Source organism: Gymnoscopelus braueri, assembly GCF_963280865.1.
Source record: "Gymnoscopelus braueri genome assembly, chromosome: 22".
In the NCBI taxonomy this organism is placed as follows: Eukaryota; Metazoa; Chordata; class Actinopteri; order Myctophiformes; family Myctophidae; genus Gymnoscopelus; species Gymnoscopelus braueri.
Window position 1 is genome coordinate 30,915,262 of NC_137624.1, and position 20,642 is coordinate 30,935,903.

A 20,642-nucleotide genomic window follows, 5' to 3' on the forward strand; every position below is an offset into this window, starting at 1 on the left:
TCTAATCCAAATATCTGAATGCAGAACGTTTAAATGTCATTAAAAATTATTATATGTATGTGGCCCTTTTTATAGGTAAATATGAAATAAAATAAAATATAAATACATTTAAAAAATCCTACTCCCTCTCTGCCCTTGCGTCAGACCATGTCCTCAGTATACTATCTCTTCTCTTCTATTTAAATCAAGCAAAATGTGTGTATTTAATTTAAATCCACTTTGAAGTAATCCTTTCTATTAATAATTCAACTGATGTTGCTTGTTACTATTGTGAAACTACAATACCCACAAAGCATAGCAAATGACAACAAACGTGCCAGTGCCAGAGAGTCTCGTCTCGTTCGGGATCTACGGCTGTGAATGAAAGTGACATTTGTTTTTCATCCTTTGCTGCTGATATGAGGTAACAAATGGCCATGTTTCATTTAGTGAAACGACTTAATATTCCAATTGTAAATGATATTGTTTTCATTTTCAAAACGCGTAATTTATATTCTCGTGTGGGTGGCAGCTATCGTTAGCTAACTAGCTAACTAACGTTCACACGTCTGCTACTAAACTGCTGGGTTTTTAGCAGACGAACACCTGCGTCACATGGCTTTGTAATTAAATGTACGACAGTAACTTGCAAGTGGGTTTAATGTGTTGGCGGATGTTTTCACGTGAGACTTGAGAGAAACAGCAGCGGCTGTGTTGTTTACATTGTAGTGCACTTGGGACTACAACTCCGGTCAATTGGCTCTCCGGGTCTGCACATCCGGTAAGCGCCGGATACGGAAACGCCCTCCTGTACCTGAATGCATTTGTAGGTGGAAATGACCGGATACAGTAAGGCGGGCTCTAGGCCGGATATGGGCACTGAGCAGTAAATAGACACCCGAGGTTTTACAGCCTGGTTCCATATGCAGCAGCACCAGCTTGATGATAAGTTATAACATGCAGCACGCGTGCAAAGAAACTGTTGACGTGTTACATATTTGATGTTGTAATAACAGCTATAATAACCGTATCAATGAATGTTACTATTTAGTTCTCAGTGGTACTTTAAATTGTTCTGGTAATGCACACCACAGCGCGTGGCATTTCACATGCATTGCATATCCCCCTTGTATGCTACACAGTCAAATCAGTGGTGGATAAAGTACTCAAATTTTTTACTTGAGTAAAAGTATCAATACTGCAATGTAGAAACACTCTGTTACGTATTGGTATAAAAATGTACTTTAATGCCAAAAGTAGAAAGTACTCATTATGCATATCTTTATTTTATTATATATATTTTTAATAGCAGATCTACAAGCTCACAATGTGACACATTGCCAGTTGTAGATCGGCTATTTTCAAATGGCCGAAATCATAGTAGGGCTGAAGTGGTTAATGTATGTTTTGTAATAATAATCAAACGAATCTCAGAATCGATCAAATACATCTATGACAGTATTGATCCAAGGCTAGGGAAGATAATGAGCTTATGGGCTTTGGACAGCACTATTTGTCAACCAGTAGGTGTCTTACCCGATGCCTCCAGGGTCTAAATTTCTCAATGGAAGAGTGGGGAGTCCACCTCCATCCACTGCAGGTGTGCTGCTAGTACAGTAGTTATATTGTATATGTTATAACGTTATAAATAACGTTAATTATTGATTAAAATAACTTCTGGATAGCAGCTTTAATTTAACTGAGAGTGTTGTAACCAAATTGACCCATAATATACTATATCTTAGATTATGTTCATGCCGAGGCCACGGTCATGTATTTATGAAGTTGCAAAAGTAGGTTGTTTTGACCGATTGCTCCTCCTGACTGTGCACATCTATTCTGCATATTGTGGCATTTTTGCATGATTAGCGGAATCTCCTCTCCTGTTGTAAGCCAGGCACATAATGAAACACACATACCAGCTGCTTTGCAAAATGAAACATTGTTGGAATTTGCCTTGTTTTTCTGTTAGTACGTTTGAGTCTACTTGCAATTGAGTATTTGTGCTACACAATTATATTACTAATTTGGCTCGATCAAAATCCAATTACATCTGTTGTAAATAGCATCTAACTACTACAGTATAAAGCGTAAGGCATTCTGTATGATAAAATACATTTTCATATTTGAAAAGGTCTATGGTGTCAATAATTAAGGACCGGGATGAATAAATGATATATAACGATACAGATTGATGCTTTTTATTTACTGTGAAAAATAGACCTTGTTTCAAAAATAAATAATGTCACTTTATTGCCACTTAATATTTGTGTTCTATGTGGATGTATTCATGACACCAACAGCAGTGATGAATTAATCACAGGAAATACACACTCCTGGTACTGTATGTAAGGACCTTTTAGTCCTAGCCATAACCCTATGAATTGCCATGCAAATAAATAAATTCCATGACATCACCATTGCATGTTAAATAATATAATTATGAATGATTGCTTCCCTTTTAGTTGTATCTAAACTATTTTGCTCATATGTAGAATTGATGCTCTGCATTTACCCATCCTAACTATTGGGAGCAAGTGGAGCCTAAATATCCTCCCTCCGTATAGCTGAGTGGACTAGTGATGAGGGGGCGATACACTGAGCCTATTCACTGACAGAAATGGAACTTAGGAGAGAGAGACCCTACACACTATCTGTAAGGTGTGGGTGGAGCTGAGCCCCCTAGCTGCTGGCTTTCAGTTGCTCTGTGTGCAAACTCAGCAGTGAGCTACTGTTGCCTGACCTAATTTTTCCCCCCACATTGCATTAATGTACTTTTGAGGGAGTCGATCAGGAAGTGGAACTGAGAGGGAGGTAATTACTGACCAAACTTGTTCAGCTGGTAAATAATCTGTGTGTCCCTTTACTAATACTAATATCCCCTGTGTTTACTGTTTTTGCTGTATTAAGGTCTCTAGAGTTTTGCGTTTTCAGTGCCTCCCTGAGTTGTATTACGTCCACCTAGATTATCTGTGCAGAGTGGGTAAAATGCTGGAAAAGCAAGATAATACTGTTCTTTGCACTGGAAATAAATGCAAACATTTTCAAAAAATGTAATCCTTTTCAAATGTTCAAAAATAATAAATAGCAGACCTACAAGCTCACAATGCGTTGTGGTGCGACGTGTTGTGAGCCTGTGGATCAGCAATTTACGCTATTTGTCTTCATTGTATACTGAAGTATATAGAGCTTAAAGGGATAGTTCACCCAAAAAAGATGAGTCACCCCATTTGTTTTTGTCGCATTCCTAAGACAATAATTTGATAACCAGCGAACCGGTAGGCAGCAGTTCCGGTAGAAGATACAAAGGAGACTCTTTGAGTCTCCTACTGGAACCGCTGCCGGTCATCAAATTATTGGCTTAGGAATGTGACAAAAACAAAAAATATCCATGAATTGGAAGTCTCCATGGGGTGACTAATCGATAGAAAAAGTCATTTTGGGGTGAACTATCCTTTTTTAAGTGGGTAAGTAATCTGCTGCTCACTGTATATGAATATCCCCATGGCCTACTGACATTGGTCATCACTTTTCTAAGATTATTCTCTTGTCTTCCCGTCCAGGTGTTGGGTGCTGTAGACCGCTATGGCACCAGGCGACGTGGTGCCAGACCATGCCAAGCAGCTGAAATCCAAGGAGAAGCGGCTTGGAGGAAGCAGGCCGTCAAAGGGGGACTGTGAGCCCGATGGTTCCTTTGTGTTTGAGGCCCACGAGGCCTGGAAGGACTTCCACAACTCTCTCAGGCAGTTCTACGAGGTCGGAGAGCTGTGTGACGTCACCCTGAAGGTAGGCCCGTCCTTCTGCTCACAGGGAAAGAGACAATTGTTGTGTTACAGCTCAAAGGGTGTCTGAATTAGCTTTTTGATGCATATTTATATGGGACAAACTAAGTACCTGTATGACATTTTATTTATTATACTGTTGTGCCAATAGTCACTATAACGCACACCCTCTCGTTTAATATTGCTTAATTGAAATGTAGTTGACTGGTTGTACGTTTGTGTGTCACATTAACTTAAGTGTGTCACATTAACTTAAGTGTGAGGAGCCCTTGCTTACTTTCATATTGGATTTCTGTGATCCATTGAAGAGGGCTATTAGGGTTATATCTTTCTGACTTTGATATAAAACATTTCCATGGTAACTTTCCATTTTTGGAACATTTGGTAACTTTAGTAATTGATATCATCACGGCATACTGGATCTGATTCATCTATTTCTTTCTTTCTCTTGAATTGTCTATCAAATTCAAATTAATCTGATTCTGTGTTCTGATTTCACAAGTTAGTCCACCTGTTCAGTTGGGAGAACTAATTAGTAAAAAGGACAGGCTTTTATAAATACTTGAAGACATAGTACACCTGTGGCACATCCTAGAATAGAGAAGGAATCACAGAAACATTCACAATCCTACCAGTTTCACTAGCAAGGATGGCATGGTTAAAGGTCATAGCATTATGGGATGACACTTCCAGTCATAACCATAAACATGGTAGATGGGACTCATTGCTGCTTCCACCATCTGGCCTACATTTAGCGCCTTTTATCCAAAGCATTTTTTACAATGTGCATTCAATTCAATTTGATTATAGTGCCAAATCACAAGTTGTTTTAAGGCACTTTACATCATGGATGGATCCCAGGAAAAACTGATTAACTGGTCACATGCATCACCATGTTATATTGGCCAAAAGGGAATGTGGTGCGTGCCAGAAGCACTGCAACACAGACTGCCACCATGGCCAGAGGTCTGTGTCTGCTGTGCACATTTTCTAGTTAAACTATGCGATAATAGAACTTCTGTAATAAAAGAAACAGAGTTGGTAAACGGCTATAAAAAAAGCATCATGTTGAGACTTTGTCTTTAAGAATAATCTGTGGTGAATATGGGTAGGGAAAATTAAATAAAATGAATATATTTATAATTGTTCAGGATAGTATGCCTTGGTAATTTTTCAAAGATTTCATAAAGTTACCTTAAAATATCCTAAAGTTACTGCAAAGCTCCTCCGGACATGACAGTTGGTGGAACCGCCTGACACTGAGCCTGAATTTACATTTCTTTTTCACTCTCATTAAATAAATTATTTATGGGTGTGACTTTGATTCAGGGGCTGGAGCTAGGCTTACAACTCTAACAAGGACACAAAATGATGAAAATGTTCTACACTGTATGTCAACAAGTTAGCAATTAGTTTTCCATATGTTTCTGTCTCTGATTTGTAGGTGGGCAGTAAGCTGATACCATGTCACAAGCTGGTGCTGGCCTGTGTCATCCCTTACTTCAGGTGCATTTCATTTTCATTGTTTAATCACTGTCATGTTTTTATAATGTAGTGGTAATTTTGCAGAAGCTGCACAAAATATTCAGAGGATTTAATTTCTACTTATGAAATGCTTATTCTTCAAAATGGAGTCTTTGTGATCTAGGGCTAGGTATTTTAAAAGCACAATCTTATATGAAGCCCACTGAAGACATAGGTTATCTGTTTTTCAATCCTTTTTTTTTATAATTACATTTTTATTCCACAATTCTGCAGAGATGCATCACATACGTAGATACATTTACTGGTAGATATACCAGCAATATCATATTAGTCAGCTTTCCCCCTGCCTGTTTTTCAATCCTTACAAAGGGTGTGTGTGTGTATTTTTTCATCGGGTATATAGCACGACCTGACAGAAAGTTTTATATATCCTAAGAGCAGGAAGCAAGTTGTATCCGGGCCAACGTGTCTCTCAACACTAGGTACAACAAAACCCAAGGAATGTTTTTTTAATAACCTGTAAATCAGTTAAGTTGAAGTTTGTTTGTGACCATTGTTTCTGTCAGAATATAAACATTCATCAGCAGTGTGGTACGTTTCTTAGTACTAAAGCTATTGGTGAGGCTGTGCGATGCGCGATTAGAAAAGACCGGAATCAACATTTTTATAATGTGTGGATTGAAAAACAGTGAACCTTTTTTTTTAAGACAAAAATATCTTGTAACAGAACTTATTGGAAGCAGTAAGCTTAGGATGTGGTTCTGCTGCATGTTTTGAGTAGCTCTTAAGTTTTCGGAGTCCCATTAGGGCCATGTTCCCTATCAGAGATGTTTGAGTTTTCGTAGTCCTTGTCTGAGAGGCTGTTGGTCCCATCAGGGCCATGTTCCTATCAGAGATGTCAGAAGCCAAGCAGCAGCTGATTGAGATCAAGGACTTTGATGGTGACGCCATCCAGGACCTCGTGCACTTTGCCTACTCCTCTAGACTCACTCTAACGGTCGACAACGTCCAGCCGCTGCTCTACGCTGCCTGCATCCTTCAGGTGACAAAATAGACATGCAAACAAGATTTGTGAGGTGTGTGACACTGTGTCTGTCTCTCTCTATCTCTCTCTACTTTGCCATATGACAAACAAACAGTGGTGAAAAGTACATTTACTCAAGTACTGTACTTAACACATTGGGTGCCAGAGGTTTATTAAAATATTATACGTTGAGTGCCAGCATTTCTTCCATCCACTTGCGTTATACATTTCGTGCTGTGAGAAGCCCTGACGCGGAAGTGCATGTAAACAAAGCGTGCGTGCGAGACGGCGGAGGGTCCCGACTAACGCCTGGAACAATAATATTTCCAACGCGACCCTCCATTGCAGCGTGATCGCCGATCGAAAACGGCTCGTTTCCACCACATTAAAAAGAAATGGAGATATTAAGCTTTTAATCAAGGAGATAACATTGAAAACGCCGACCGGAAGGATTTTTGACATGGAGCCTCATCCAGCCTCTTCTTCTCAGAAACTGCTTGGGTGATGTCAAAGTTTCGTTTTAGCGCCCCACGTGGCCCACATGTATAAAAATAGAATTGGGTCAAAAACGGTCCGGACCGTTTTCGGCACTTCTCGTTTGGACCCTCAAAAACGGTCCGGACCGTTTTTGGCATTCAATGTGTTAAGTACAATTTTGAGGTACTTTTACTTTACTGGAGTATTTCCAATTGTCTATACTTTTACTTCTTATCCACTACACCTCAGAGGCAAATATTGTACTTTTATTCCACTATTATTTGAAAACTTTAATTACTAGTTACTTTGCGGATATACATTATTACGTTATAAAACATACATTAACCACTTAAGCCCTACATTATACCTAGGCTATTTGAAAATAGACGATGTACAAGCTCGTCAATCGCGACGCGTTGTGAGCTTTTACAGTAGGTCTGCTATTTACAAACATTATAGTACTTTTGGTACTTTTAAGTACATTTTCATACAAATACTTTTGTACCTTTACTCAAGTACATTTTGAATTCCGGACATTTACTTCTAACAGAGTACTTCCACATTGCAGTATTGATACTTTTATTTAAGTAAAATATTTTAGTACTTTTTCCACCACTGGAAACAAACAAATACTAATTAATTGTATTAGCTGTGGCCACGTTGCTTACTCGCCCTGCCATCTGCTGTAGCTTTTAATCTGAAGTGGAAAATCAGCCCTAGTGTTTTCATGCCCCGTTCAAATGCTGTCCTGAATCCTTTTAGGTAGAGCTGGTGGCGCGCGCTTGTTGTGAATATATGAAGGCCCACTTCCACCCCACCAACTGCCTGGCGGTGCGCACTTTCGCCGAGAGCCACAACCGCGTGGACCTAATGGACATGGCCGACCGCTACGCCTGCGAGCACTTCTGTGAGGTGGTGCAGTGCGAGGACTTCCCGTCCGTGTCGCCGCAGCACCTACGCACGCTGCTTTCCTCCAGCGACCTCAACATCCACACGGAGACACAAGTGTACAACGCAGCAGTGAAGTGGCTGAGAGCGAACCCACAGCACCACAAGGTCTGGCTGGACCAGATAATGTCTCAGGTTAGAGAAACGTATGTTCGGTAAGGGGGTGTGTGTGTGTGTGTAGGGCTGTCACGATTACAAATTTAAGTTGACAATTAATTGTCAGACAAATAACTGCGATTAACGATTTAATTGTGTTTCATGTCATTGAACATTAGAACAGTATGAATTAAAACTACATTTCTGTTTGGCCTTTTGGGTTTCGTAAGCATGTGTTGATGTACCTTTTTTAATAACGTTATACTTTAAAAAAAACATTAATAGTGGAAATAGCCGAGCTTGTAGATCTGCTATTTCCACTATTTAAAAAAAAAAATTGAAGATTTTTTTACATGGAAACGATTATGACGATCATGCAAAATAATTGTGATTATCTCAAATAATTGCGATTAGACAATTATGTAATAATTGTGACAGGCGTGCGTGCGTGCGTGCACTGGCCTATATGGACCAAATCGAATATCACTATTTTTGACTAAATACCACATCAATATTGTGACGATAATATTGTATTGTGACAAAAACATAATGCAGTATTATTGTTCAAACATTTAAAAAAAATAGCAGATCTACAAGCTATCTTGTGGATCAGTAATTTTTTTAAGGTTTTGGAAGTATAAAATAAGGCGTAGGTGATTTAAAACCAAGAAAAGACACTCATGCAATATCACAATATTACGATCAGAGAGGATATCTAATCTCATATCATGATATTGATATAATATTGATACAGACATAATCGGATCATAGTCAAGTTAGACAGTGTACTGTACGTGCATGTTTATGACTTTATTACTGTATTATGGATGTGCGAGGATAATCACTATTATCCGTTGTCAATTTCCCCTTCAGGTGCGCCTCCCCTTGCTTCCAGTCGACTTCCTGACGGGGACGGTGGCCAAGGAAGAGATGATCAAAGGTGATCTGAACTGTCGGGACCTGCTGGACGAGGCCAGGAACTACCACCTCCACCTCAGCAACAAGGTGGTGCCTGACTTTGAGTATTCCATCCGCACTACACCCAGGAAACACACCGCAGGTAAGGACTCATGAGAAGGAGTTTGGCTTTACTACATTTGATCATCATGGGATCTACAGTATGTAACATTCATTGTGCTAACATTTTGTTATTTAGTTCATGAAGTTATACAACTTCAAAAGTTTTTTTCTTGAGACAAAAACACCTTCTTGGGAATTTGGGTCCTGCATAAAGGTTTTTACCTTTATTTTCCTTTAAATTTATGTAAACATAACAAGCATTTAACCCCTAAAGGGTTTGCACATGGTTTCTTGTATATGGTTTCTTAGCATGTGCAAGCTCTGCAGATAAGCTATCTGCAAATAGCTGCCCTTGCCAGCAATTCTTAGCGTTTTCACTAACCTTTGAAAAATCATAGAATATTTTCCTTCACGAAGATCCATCCGCCGATCGCTTTAAAAGACGTAGCCGAGTCTCGTAGAATCTGAGACAAGAAATTGTTCAAACGCGATAATCCAATCCATAGCAGTTGAATGTGGCTTGTTTTTGCCAAAAAGCAATAGAAGTCTACTGTTCTCTAGAAGTCATAAGATCACTCATAGGTTGGCGAACAGCGCCCTCTAGCGTAAACCATTGAAAACACCACACACTCGTCAACTCGTCATTGGCAGTGTGGACCTCGGGCCAACTGACGAGTGTATTCGTCAGTGGAAGTCAATGAGTTACCTATAGGCTGTAATTTTCTCAATCTGATGCACATATGATTATGAATGAACACACCTAAAGGAGGGGTGGGCTCGGATGTGTGTCATTTTATTTTAGTCTGAAGTGAATCTTGTTTTCTCTTACTGAACCTTCTCTTTGTTTTCTTGGGAATGTCACCTCAGGTGTCCTGTTTTGTGTGGGCGGCCGAGGTGGATCGGGTGACCCATTCCGCAGCATTGAGTGCTACTCCATCACCAAGAACAGCTGGTTCTTTGGCCCCGAGATGAACAGCAGACGACGCCATGTAGGAGTGATATCTGTAGGAGGTGAGAGGAGCTATGGAGACAGACATTTTTTTAAATGACTCGAAATACCGAAATATAGACAGTGGTGGAGAGATGTGTACAAACCTTCTAGAGTGGAGCTGAATTCTGTCTTCTATAGGATGACAATTTATTTTTGACATGATCAGGATCTTATCATTTCAGGATGGAGGATATTCTCAGACAAATGCAATGTGTCTTACTGGTACCCATGCATTATTGCATGGATATATCTACAGGAAATGTAAAAAATGAATGTGTCCATGTAGTCATGTACTGTATAAATTCCTCACCACAAGTGTACCATATGCCTGTTTTGAAAATTCGTAGGTAGGTTCTGTCGACTCCTCGCCTTTGTTTGCAACTGGGCTTCAAACCCTTCCCAAGGAAAAGCACATCCAACGTTTATCCTTGTTTCTAATTTATTTGTCATACCACTATTAATTAATGTATTTATTTATTTAATCATATTGAGTAAAATCTTGTGTATGTCAACATTCTAACATACATTTTCAACATTTACTGCAGATATTTCCAGGTTATTTCATGCCACTGAAGTAACGGTAGCAATTTTATGTTGTTTGTAGAAGAACAACAGTAATCACAAGTACCCTCTAGTGGATGTAAATTACATATTGATCCTTTTATTTCAGACTTTGTAAAATGGCATTCTTATGGAAGTGTCAGTGAGGCTTTTAGATCTGCATGAATTTGAAGTAGCTTCATGAGAATGTGTTTACGATGTCATGGAATGTTGACACATTGTTGAAATGCTGGAATCTTTCCTCAGGGAAGGTGTATGCTGTTGGGGGCCATGATGGAAGTGAACACCTTGGAAACATGGAGATGTTTGACCCCCTCACTAACAAGTGGATGATGAAAGCTTCCATGAACACAAAGAGGTTATTTGGCTAATGGCTAATGCACCATATATATTAAATGTTTAAATTAACAACTTTAGCCATAGTTTATACTTCGTCGTAAAACAGTGTTGGGCGAAAATAGCTGATCTACAAGCTCAGAACGTGTCTCTCCGCTATGCATTGTGAGCTTGTAGATCCACTATTTTTGGTATTTTGGAAAAATATGGAAGAGTTTTCACCTATAATATCATGCCCAAAATGGGGACGCCATTTAGATGCCTTCTAGATCAGTAGTTCTCACACATCAAAAATGTAAAAAAATATAGCAGATGTACAAGCTCGCAAGTGACGCACTTTGAGCTTGTATATCTGCTATTTTTGAATAGCCAACACTAAAATGTAAAATGACACAGATGCTTTCCCGGGTTTAATGGGTCAAGAAGCTGTCAGAAGTGTTAAACATTTTGATTGTGACTATTGTAACGTCGAGCAGAATATCTACCATACTGTATGCCTTGACTGTATTATTGCTTTTGTAATTTTGAGATAATTTGCTGATGTGGTATTTGTTGTGTTTCTTAGAAGGGGCATAGCATTGGCAGCCCTTGGAGGTCCTATATACGCTATTGGCGGTTTGGACGACAATTCCTGCTTCAATGATGTGGAACGTTATGACATTGAAAGCGACCGCTGGAGTGCTGTTGCTCCCATGAACTCACCTAGAGGAGGGGTGGGCTCTGTGGCCTTAGGGGTAAGAAACAACTTCTCTTTATTTATATATACATACTGTATATACATATATACTTGCCCGACATTGCCAGGGTTGTTGTGTTCGTTCAGGTTTTGTTACCTAGCATTACCGGGCTATTGCATGGTTGAAATAGCCCACTCTGCACGGTGGCACAGTCGGTAGTGCTGTCGCCTCACAGCTAGAAGGTCCTGGGTTCGATTCCCACAGGGGACGCTGTGGGCGCTGGGGGCGTGTTCTCTCCTCCGCGTCATCAGTGCCCATACCCTAGGTGGGGTTGGCGAAAGGGCCTTTCTGTGTGGAGTTTGCATGTTCTCCCCGTGTCTCCTAGGGTAGATACCCTCACAAAAACATGCAGTAATCCTGGTCACTATACTGCCTCCCCCTGGCCAGCCGGGGCGCCTGATGGAGGGGAAGGGAACTGGTTGGAATAACGTGTTCCTTCCACGCGCTACGTCCAACCAGGGAAACTCTCCCCTGTCAGGTGACAAGAAGGTCAGTTGGCTCTCATGCATTGAAGGAGGCATGAGCTCGGCCCTGGCCTCCCTAGGTTGGCAGAGGGAAGGTAGTGCCCAGGATTACATAGACAATTGGCACTGGGTGTAAAAAATAGGGTTACAAAATCGCGGGATAAAAATTTAAGTAAAAAAAAAATAAATGAACTAGCCCACTCTCTCTCCCTCCCTCCCTCTCCATCTCCCCAACCCTCTCTCTTTCTCTCTTGCTGATCGAGCTCTGGTCTTAACATCAAATACGACAGAAACGTTGCCCAACAATACTGATCTGCACTGACATCAGGCTCGGTCATGTCCATATTTGGGCACAATCCGCCCACCCACCCGCCACAGACAACTTGAAATGTATATCGTTGATATAGATAGATTTAGATTATCACCCGGGCGTTCATTGTTGCACATGCAGTACAGGTCTCCAGTGAGATTGGAACCAGGGGGCATTGTGATGTGATTATGTGGTCAATGCATCATCCAGTTCCTCCACCCCATCTGCTGATCATCTCCCGGTCTGATGATACAGCCAATCTGCCAAGTAAAATGCCCCTGCTTTACACAGAGGATCATCACCTTTTATTGTTTTATAACCATATCATCAAGCTATCGTGTTTTTATATTTGCTCTAATTGATGTGATTGCAATGTGATTTACTCAGCATTTAACAACTTCAAACTCTCATCCTGCCAGGATCACGTGTATGCTGTGGGGGGAAACGATGGAGTGGCCTCCCTATCTAGTGTGGAGCGGTTCGATCCCCACCTCAACAAGTGGACAGAGGTCAAGGAGATGGGCCAGCGTCGGGCCGGAAACGGAGTCAGCAAACTCAATGGCTGCCTCTATGTAGTGGGTGAGATGAACATACTAACTGAAATGGATAAGAATGTACCACTTGGATTCAAAAACGAGCATGTTAATCACCTGATTCGGATCTCATGCTTTAAGTACATATTCAATATACATATTCAGCTGGATTATTCAGTGCATATATTCTTGTGTTCTGTTTTGCATGGAAACAAATGGGACTTGGCTATAAAGCAAGATTCACAAACGTGTGAAAAGCATTTGAAATACACATGTGAGAGAGACATGTAGGATGTTTAGCAGTTGTGGGAATGTTGACTCAAACTCTATTAAGTATACATAATTATATTCAATATATGCAGCTATTGTCTGTTTGTTCCAGCCCTCACAAAATAGCAAAAATAAGATAATTTTTGCTATTTTCTTTCTTATAGACTTTTTTTTGCTTCTTTTTAACCGCCATGAAAATTTGCCTTTCTTGTAATTTTTAGGAGAAAATTATAGATTTTCATTTATTTATTTATTAGAAACTGTGAAATGTTTAGAAATGTCTTTAGCTCTCCAAAGTAGGGACGCCAGGGTTAATGTGGTTAAGACAGCCAGGTCACATGCCTCCCAGCTCCATGCTGGCTGATTTTTATACTCTAGCTATGTAAGACAAGAATGAGAAAAGTTCAGGTTTTGTAGTCAACTGGTTACTCATTACGGGCAATACAGGAAAAGAGGCTTTTATTGAACCTCCTGCATTTTAGTCATTCAAAGCTCACAACAACTCTGGTTATGGCATTTTGTTTTGTCAGCTTTTATGTTTTACGTACAGTATGAGTAACATTGTGTTGTAATACAATACTACTCCAAGCAACTGAATGTTGTTTATGAACCCATTTTCTGGATAAAATAATGGCTTTGGATATTACTCAGACCCCTTCAAAATTTAGAACAATTTTGTTATGTGACTCAATTTGAAATGGATTGCATTATTGCCACCAATCTGCTTAAATGTATCCATCATAACAAGCAACAACATGATATATATGTATGTATGTATGTATGTAATATTATAAAAAATATAATATTATATATATATATATATATATATAGATTTATATATACTAAAGGTTAACTGAAATATATAATTTACATAAGTATTCAGACTTATTCAGTGTTTTGTAGAAGCGCCTTTGGCAAGTCTTCTTGGGAACGCCTCTTTCAGCTTTACACACCTGGATTTGGACGGTTCCCATTCTTGCGTCTTAAACACTGTCTGATTGAAGAGATGGGGAGTGTCGGTGAACTGTGATTCTTAGGCATGTTAATCAAAGTGTTTATAAAAATCGATCAGTTAGTCAAATGAATACCACTGAGGATTTTACATTGTATATTAGTGTCCCAGAGATAATCAAATGGGATCCATGGCCTAATGCATGTCAACCTTCATGACCAGTGTCCCAGTCCCTGCTGCCCATAACCATCCCCATGGCATGATGTCGCCACCAGCAAGCTCCGTTAGCGAGGTGATGATGTGCAATACCAAGTTGTCACCAGATGTAGCGATAGCTTGGCATTCAGGCATTCAAGAGTTACATTTTTGACCAGAGAATCCTTTTCCTCTCACTCAGAGTGCCTTTATGAAATGGAAGGAATGGAGATCAGAGGAAACCAGGTGCATCAGTTTGGAGTCATCATGGCAAAGTGTCTCAATAGCTTTGTTATTATGGGGTGTTGTGTGTAGATTGTTGACTCTCTAATATAACGCCAAACTGTGTCGAAAGAGTTACGGGGTCTTAATCATTTCCACTAGACATATAGATGACTATTCATATTTATCTCAGAGGGATTTGGATCTCCTGCCCAGTGTAATTAAACCTTCTCTCACATTAAGCTGATCTTACCCGCCATACTTATTTTCTACCCATTCAGGCAGCAATTAGTTACTAATTTCATGTTTAGATTTTTATAATCTTTCGATTCTTCCACTTGCAGTGATGATATTCTATGTCTACTCGTTCCCTCTAACAACACCATTATGTCCTTGCATCGTCTTCACACTTTTCTCCGTGTTTTTGGTCCTTATTCTTCTGAAGGTGGTTTTGATGACAACTCACCGCTGAGCTCCGTGGAGTGTTTTGACCCCCGGCAGCACCGCTGGGAGTACGTGTCAGAACTGACCACTCCACGCGGTGGCGTAGGGGTGGCCACCGTCATGGGCAGGGTGTTTGCTGTCGGAGGACACAACGGAAACATCTACCTGAACACAGTGGAGGCCTTTGAACCGCGCATGAACAGGTGAGGACAACCACGGCTTTGTTCAGAGCAGTGGTGTAAAGTAACTAAGTACATGTACTCAAGTACTGTACTTAGCGTAGAAAAATCGCGTTAGAAATATTATTGTTCCAGGTGATAGTCGGGACCCACCACCATCGTACACGCACCTACAGCGCTAAACAGCGCAGCATAAACGGTAAGAATGCCAGATCTAGATGTACCCTGTTTTAAAAAACCTCTGGCACTAAATGTGTTAAGTGCAATTTTGAGGTACTTTTACTTTACTGGAGCATTTCCAATTTTCAGTACTCCACTACAATTATTTGAAAACTTGAGTTACGAGTTACTTTGTAGATTTGGATTATTATTACAAAACATACATTAACCACTTCAGCCCTATATACATTTAGGCCATTTGAAAAATGCCGATCTACAAGCTCACAATGCCTCACGATGCGACGCATTGTGAGCTTGTAGATCTGCTATTTTCAACATTTGAAAAGTTGTGAAATGGGACATTCTGCATAACGAGTACTTTCTACTTTTGGTACTTTAAGTACATTTTGATACCAATACTTTTGTATTCTTACTCAAGTACATTTTAAATTCCGGACTTCCGGACCAGTGAAGAAGACTACAGGATATGTATGCATTGTTGTTTAGGCTGTAAATTGATTTATGATGGAGAGTTGAGGAGTTCAACTTCAGTTTTATGTTTATTGGGTTTTTACAGCAGAAAAACAGACAGTCATACATAGCGTTAACATTTATGGACACCCCATCCCCCCACCCTCAAGGAGTGCAACTTTATTTTGAGAATTGAACATGAGTGATGTCTAGCCTAGTCTGTGCAGCCGTAAAAAAAACTAAAAACACTCACATTTCTGTGTTGTCACCTGCCAGTGAGGAGCCCCTACCAGGAGAACGTAAAAAGCCTTTGCCCTACTCCTCCCGCCCAACACTCCCCGCTGACAGGTTCCGCCCCCAGCCCGTAGGATTACGTGCAATGACCGATATCACCCTCCCCGCCCGGCTTCCCTCCCCCCAAAACACGGGCCAATTGTGTTCGTATAGACGCCCGACAAAGCCGGATGCACCACGGTGGATTCGAACCCACAACCTCCGTGGTGGTGGGCAGGGACTTTACCACTGCGCCACCTAGGGATGGCCAAATGGATTTTTATTTTTAATTTTAATTTTTTAAGGGCCAAAAAATACATTTTATTTCAAAGGGCCAAGTCTACACAGTTTGTTTTGTGTCTCCAGCAGAGTTTCTAGTGTCTCTATCTCTCTCTGGAAGAGGTTGCACATGAACTCTGCAGCCGCACTGAGGCGCTCCAACACAAACAATACCAATACAAAGACAAGGAAGAAGAATTAAGTGGAAGTTATGTGTGGTTGCAGGTGTAGACTTGGCCAAAAAACTATTAAAAAACATTTTTGGCCATTAAAAAAAATAAAAATTAAAAAATTAAAACGATTAATCGTTAGTCGTTAGTATTAATCGGTGGCCGATTTCTTAACGGTTAACGGTTACCGGTTGGCCATCCCTAGCGCCACCCCGAGTGCCCATAGGACACGGGATTATGTTGTCGTCTTTCCCCTGAGAGCTTTTCCCGTTGCTTGTGTTTTCATCCAGGTGGGAGCTGGTGGGTTCAGTATCCCACTGCCGCGCCGGGGCCGGAGTGGCTGTCTGCGACTCGCACATCAGCCAAATCAGGGATGTCGGCCAGGGCTCCAGCAACGTGGTCAACTGCATGTGACTTGACGCCGCATCTCCCAACGTGACTGCCTTGTCGCCACCTGGATCTGACCTGCCTGGGACCCAACCGACTCACAAGCAAGCACTCAAGCCCAACAAAGGCCCTTATCTATCCCCTTATCCCCTGTTAATATTGTCCACACTGTCACTAAGAGTTAAAGCTGCATTGTGTGATATTCTTGATTATTTTTTATTTTTATTTTTTCAAGGCCTGAAAATAATATGCAATGTATGAAGGTTTCATTGAGACGAAACGCGACCGACCAATATGTGCATGTGCCGGCCCGTCCATGTTGCTTATTTCCTTCCTTTCGTTATTTTGTGTGTGGAAAATGTTGAGTTGCCAATAATGTTTTCCCAATGTAATTGTTATGCCAATGCCGGAATTCACCACACATTTCCTGCATAGTCTACTGGCTCACCTGCCAATGAGGAGCCCCCATCGTGTGGACAAACACACCGTTCTTCATCATATAAACACCCGATTTGTCGAATATACGAAAGCTGTGACAATCTATTTGAACACAATGACTGAACTCGACGGATACAGACACCGTCACGGGCAGACATGAGGTCAAAGCTGAAAAGGTGTGTGCTGTGAGCAGCATGCATGCCAGTGTGGGAAATCCAGGCGTTAAACGTCACCCTAGATCTCCCAAAGTAGTCACAGCCAGGACAACTTGACCTTGAGCATACCCATGCTTTCCACTACTACGTCATGTTGGATTTTCCTGCTCAAGATGACTTCTGGCTGCACTTCAGCTGAATGACCGTTACATAGATTTGTAACTGTGCAATAAGTAATGCCCAGATTAATATAGATAGATATATTTAAATTACCTACCTACTCACTTGACATGACAACTAAGCTGAAACAGCCTCCTGGTAGTAGCTATGTTTGTCTCTCTTTGACTGCCAGTGTGGGGGGTGCTTTTTGTGACAAGGGGTTGAGGGGGGAAGGGGAAGAGCTGGCTTGTTGTGGAAGACAACAGCTTATTAAACTTATTTTTCAGCCATTGATCAGGGTCACGTATCGCACAATGCAGATTTAACCACTTTAACCCTGGCATCCCTATTTTGGGCATGACATTATAGGCAAACTATTTCGTGATCGAGAATTCTTGGAAAATATCAGATCTACAAGGTCTGAACACTTCACAATGCAACACGTTAAGACCTTGTAAATCGTCTGTTTTCGCTTTTTTTTTTTTGAACATGAAAACAAAGTCAAAACATTTATAAAATTGGGCTTAAGTGGTTTAACATAAGTGGATATCAACACTGTTTATTGCTGTTTCACGCCCATAGAGTGGTCAATCTGCACACAGACTGTGGAATATTCTCTTTTTTACTACTATAATGTGCACATCTGACAGACCTGAAGGCTTCTAAGAAAAGGACATGTTTAAAATGATTCTTTATGTTTGTGATATTTGCATTTCAGTGATGTGTTTGTACTGTATTTCCTTTTATTTAGTCACATTGATGTAGTTTAATTTAAGGGAAAATGACCGCTGAGGTTAGAGTGTAATATTGTAAGAGAGGATAAGTAAGGATTCTGCATTCACAGCACTAGTTGCAGTATAAAGCATAAACATGAATTCTATAATAGGCCAGTATGAAAGCTTTTCAATGACTGCTTGAGCCTGTCTGAAGATTGCACTTTTGTGTTTCAGTTGTTTTCGTTATGCTAGGGAGGCTCAACTTAGGAAAAATAAATAAAATTGAAAAGACTTCTGTAGACTAGTCTCTCAAGCCAGACTGTATCTTCCACTCACCAATGATGACGTGCACAGTGTCATTTTAAAATATCTTGACGTATATTAATGTTAAGGTATTTGCTCATTTGGTTTCCAGTAGGTTTATTTGTGTCTGCACAAAACTGGGGTGGGGGGGTGGGGTCGGTACCTCTGTTTAGTTTTCTACTCATTTTCAGAGCTTCTGAGGTACAGTACTGTTTGGCGGAAGCATTTTAAGTTTGTGGGAGCCAACAAATCTGTCTTGAGAGACTCGGATCACTACACTTACACTTTTCTTTGCAGTGTGCCGTGTAGTTGGAACACTAACATTTCCCTAAGTCTACTTGAATTGACGTGTTTGACCTACATTAGATTACAATTTACAATTTAGAAATTTTGCAGATCTTTGTTACATCTCCGTTTTCAAAGTTCCCTTCATTCGCATTTATTTCAGGATACACAAAGACACGGGGAAAGGTATCTGAAGTTTTCTAAACCCTTATCATCAGTAGTTCTAATTGACATTGACTGGATCATATCCCAGCAGTGTTCGCTGGCTGTTGCCTCTTATTGCGTTTGAACAATCCTTCCTGGCTGACTGGAACAGCCAAACAGTCACTGGATGTGTGAGGACTTTGCTGCGTGGGAATGTTAGTGCTGCAGTGCAGGTGCCAAAACGTGCACTGTTTGACTAGAACAATTAAGAGCTGTTGGTGTGCATTGAGATCTGATTTCTCATTCTCCCTAAACGTGAGCTTGTTGTACTGCTCAGGAGCACAACTATAACTCTTTAAAGAATAGGATTCATCAGAGTAATATTCAGCTCTGTGATCCACAGTGAGATCTATCCAAGCTGACAGGGAATGATTTTCATATTCACAGTTTGTGTGAGATGATAGCTGGACTGTCAGAAATACTTCTCAAGAGTGCTCAGATGTGTACACGATTAGACTGAGATTAGACTCTGCCAAATGGTTCAAATATATTTTAATATATTTTAGTATATATATGGAGTTTTGTATCATAAAATAAGTGTATTTGGTGTTGTTCTTTTCTACATTGTGTAATCCATTGCTGTGCACTATTTTCCTAGAATAGATCTGAGGTGGAAGTATATTTTTGTCCTGAATGGAGAATTTGAAGCTATTTTCAGATATCTAGATAATATCTGCATATTTTAGGCATTGCGGTTGAAAATAACTCGTTCACTCTTATGCCTCTGGTATCTCCAAATAATTTAAGTCATTTTAAATTAGTCTGTTAATGTTTTTTCAAAATATGTAATTTTGAAAAACACACCAAGATATGACTTGCATTGTTTACATTTGGAGGTCTGTAGAACAAAGGCAAAAAAAGAAAAACAAGTTATTTCACCCTTTGTGTTCTTCCATAATTAAAGCAGCACTATGTAACTTTCCTCTTCTAGCCCGGACTTGAACCCGGTTTCCTGCATAAGTGCTGACATTTTTGGCATTGAGCTACTAGAGCATGCCTGCTTGCTCAGGGGATAAATGGAATCTTGACCATCGGGTCAGAATTCGTGTCAGATCCTGTGTCTAGGACGGTGGAACATGACCTTTGACACAATCTAAACGTCTCAATAGAAGAGCAGGGAGACAAAATACAACCACCGCAATTGTATAAGTTATATTGTATTAACATACTCTACCGTACAGATCGGACAAAATTACATTTTATGCATTAAAAAAAGGTTCCATAGTGCCGCGTTAATGCTAGTGCAATCTTTCTACTTGATATACCATTTTTACACCAGAATTTATTTGCCAACTTTGATGTGAGAATGTGTAAGTTTTTTGTAAAATTGTTATGCTGTATTTTGTGTTAACCTTTGACTGCTTAAGAGCATGCTATTCATTTCCATTACATTGATATAAAATGGTTTAATAAAGTTAAGTATTGGCCAGATTTTACAATTATTATCATTTTTTAGAAGGTGTGTTACTTTTTTCAAATTTTAGGATCATTTAGGAACCAAAACTAAAAAAGGCGATACGTCCTTCCATGACAGTACCTGTACTGCCTATAGTACTACCTCCTATGATGGTACTACTGCCTACCTTGCCGCCTCCTATGATAGTACTTCTGTGTACATTACCACAGTACCTCCCATGA

At 40.2% G+C, this 20,642-nt stretch overlaps 1 protein-coding gene across 2 annotated transcripts; it reads left to right on the forward strand.

The window, feature by feature from the left end:
- The first annotated feature begins 302 nt into the window (after positions 1-302).
- Positions 303-20,435, forward strand: klhl8 (kelch-like family member 8). 2 transcript variants are annotated; one of them, XM_080420450.1, is made up of 12 exons: positions 303-403; positions 3,543-3,765; positions 5,206-5,267; positions 6,123-6,288; positions 7,510-7,830; positions 8,665-8,851; positions 9,679-9,822; positions 10,610-10,721; positions 11,265-11,433; positions 12,630-12,789; positions 14,828-15,029; positions 16,648-20,435. In XM_080420450.1, exons 2-12 carry the CDS (start codon positions 3,565-3,567, stop codon positions 16,769-16,771), a joined length of 1,848 nt encoding a protein of 615 aa, XP_080276576.1. In that variant the 5' UTR covers positions 303-403; positions 3,543-3,564; the 3' UTR covers positions 16,772-20,435. The 2 variants fall into 2 exon arrangements, with proteins under 2 accessions (XP_080276576.1, XP_080276577.1); XM_080420451.1 differs by lacking the exon at positions 303-403 and having other exon boundaries at positions 3,694-3,765; positions 6,140-6,288.
- Positions 20,436-20,642: the final 207 nt, after the last annotated feature.

Coding starts and splice junctions, on each gene's coding strand:
- klhl8 (XM_080420450.1), top strand. CDS start 3,565: ATGGCACCAGGCGACGTGGTGCCAGACCATGCCAAGCAGCTGAAATCC. Junction 6,289..7,509: donor ACGCTGCCTGCATCCTTCAG/GTGACAAAATAG, acceptor GAATCCTTTTAG/GTAGAGCTGGTGGCGCGCGC. Junction 15,030..16,647: donor TTTGAACCGCGCATGAACAG/GTGAGGACAACC, acceptor GTTTTCATCCAG/GTGGGAGCTGGTGGGTTCAG.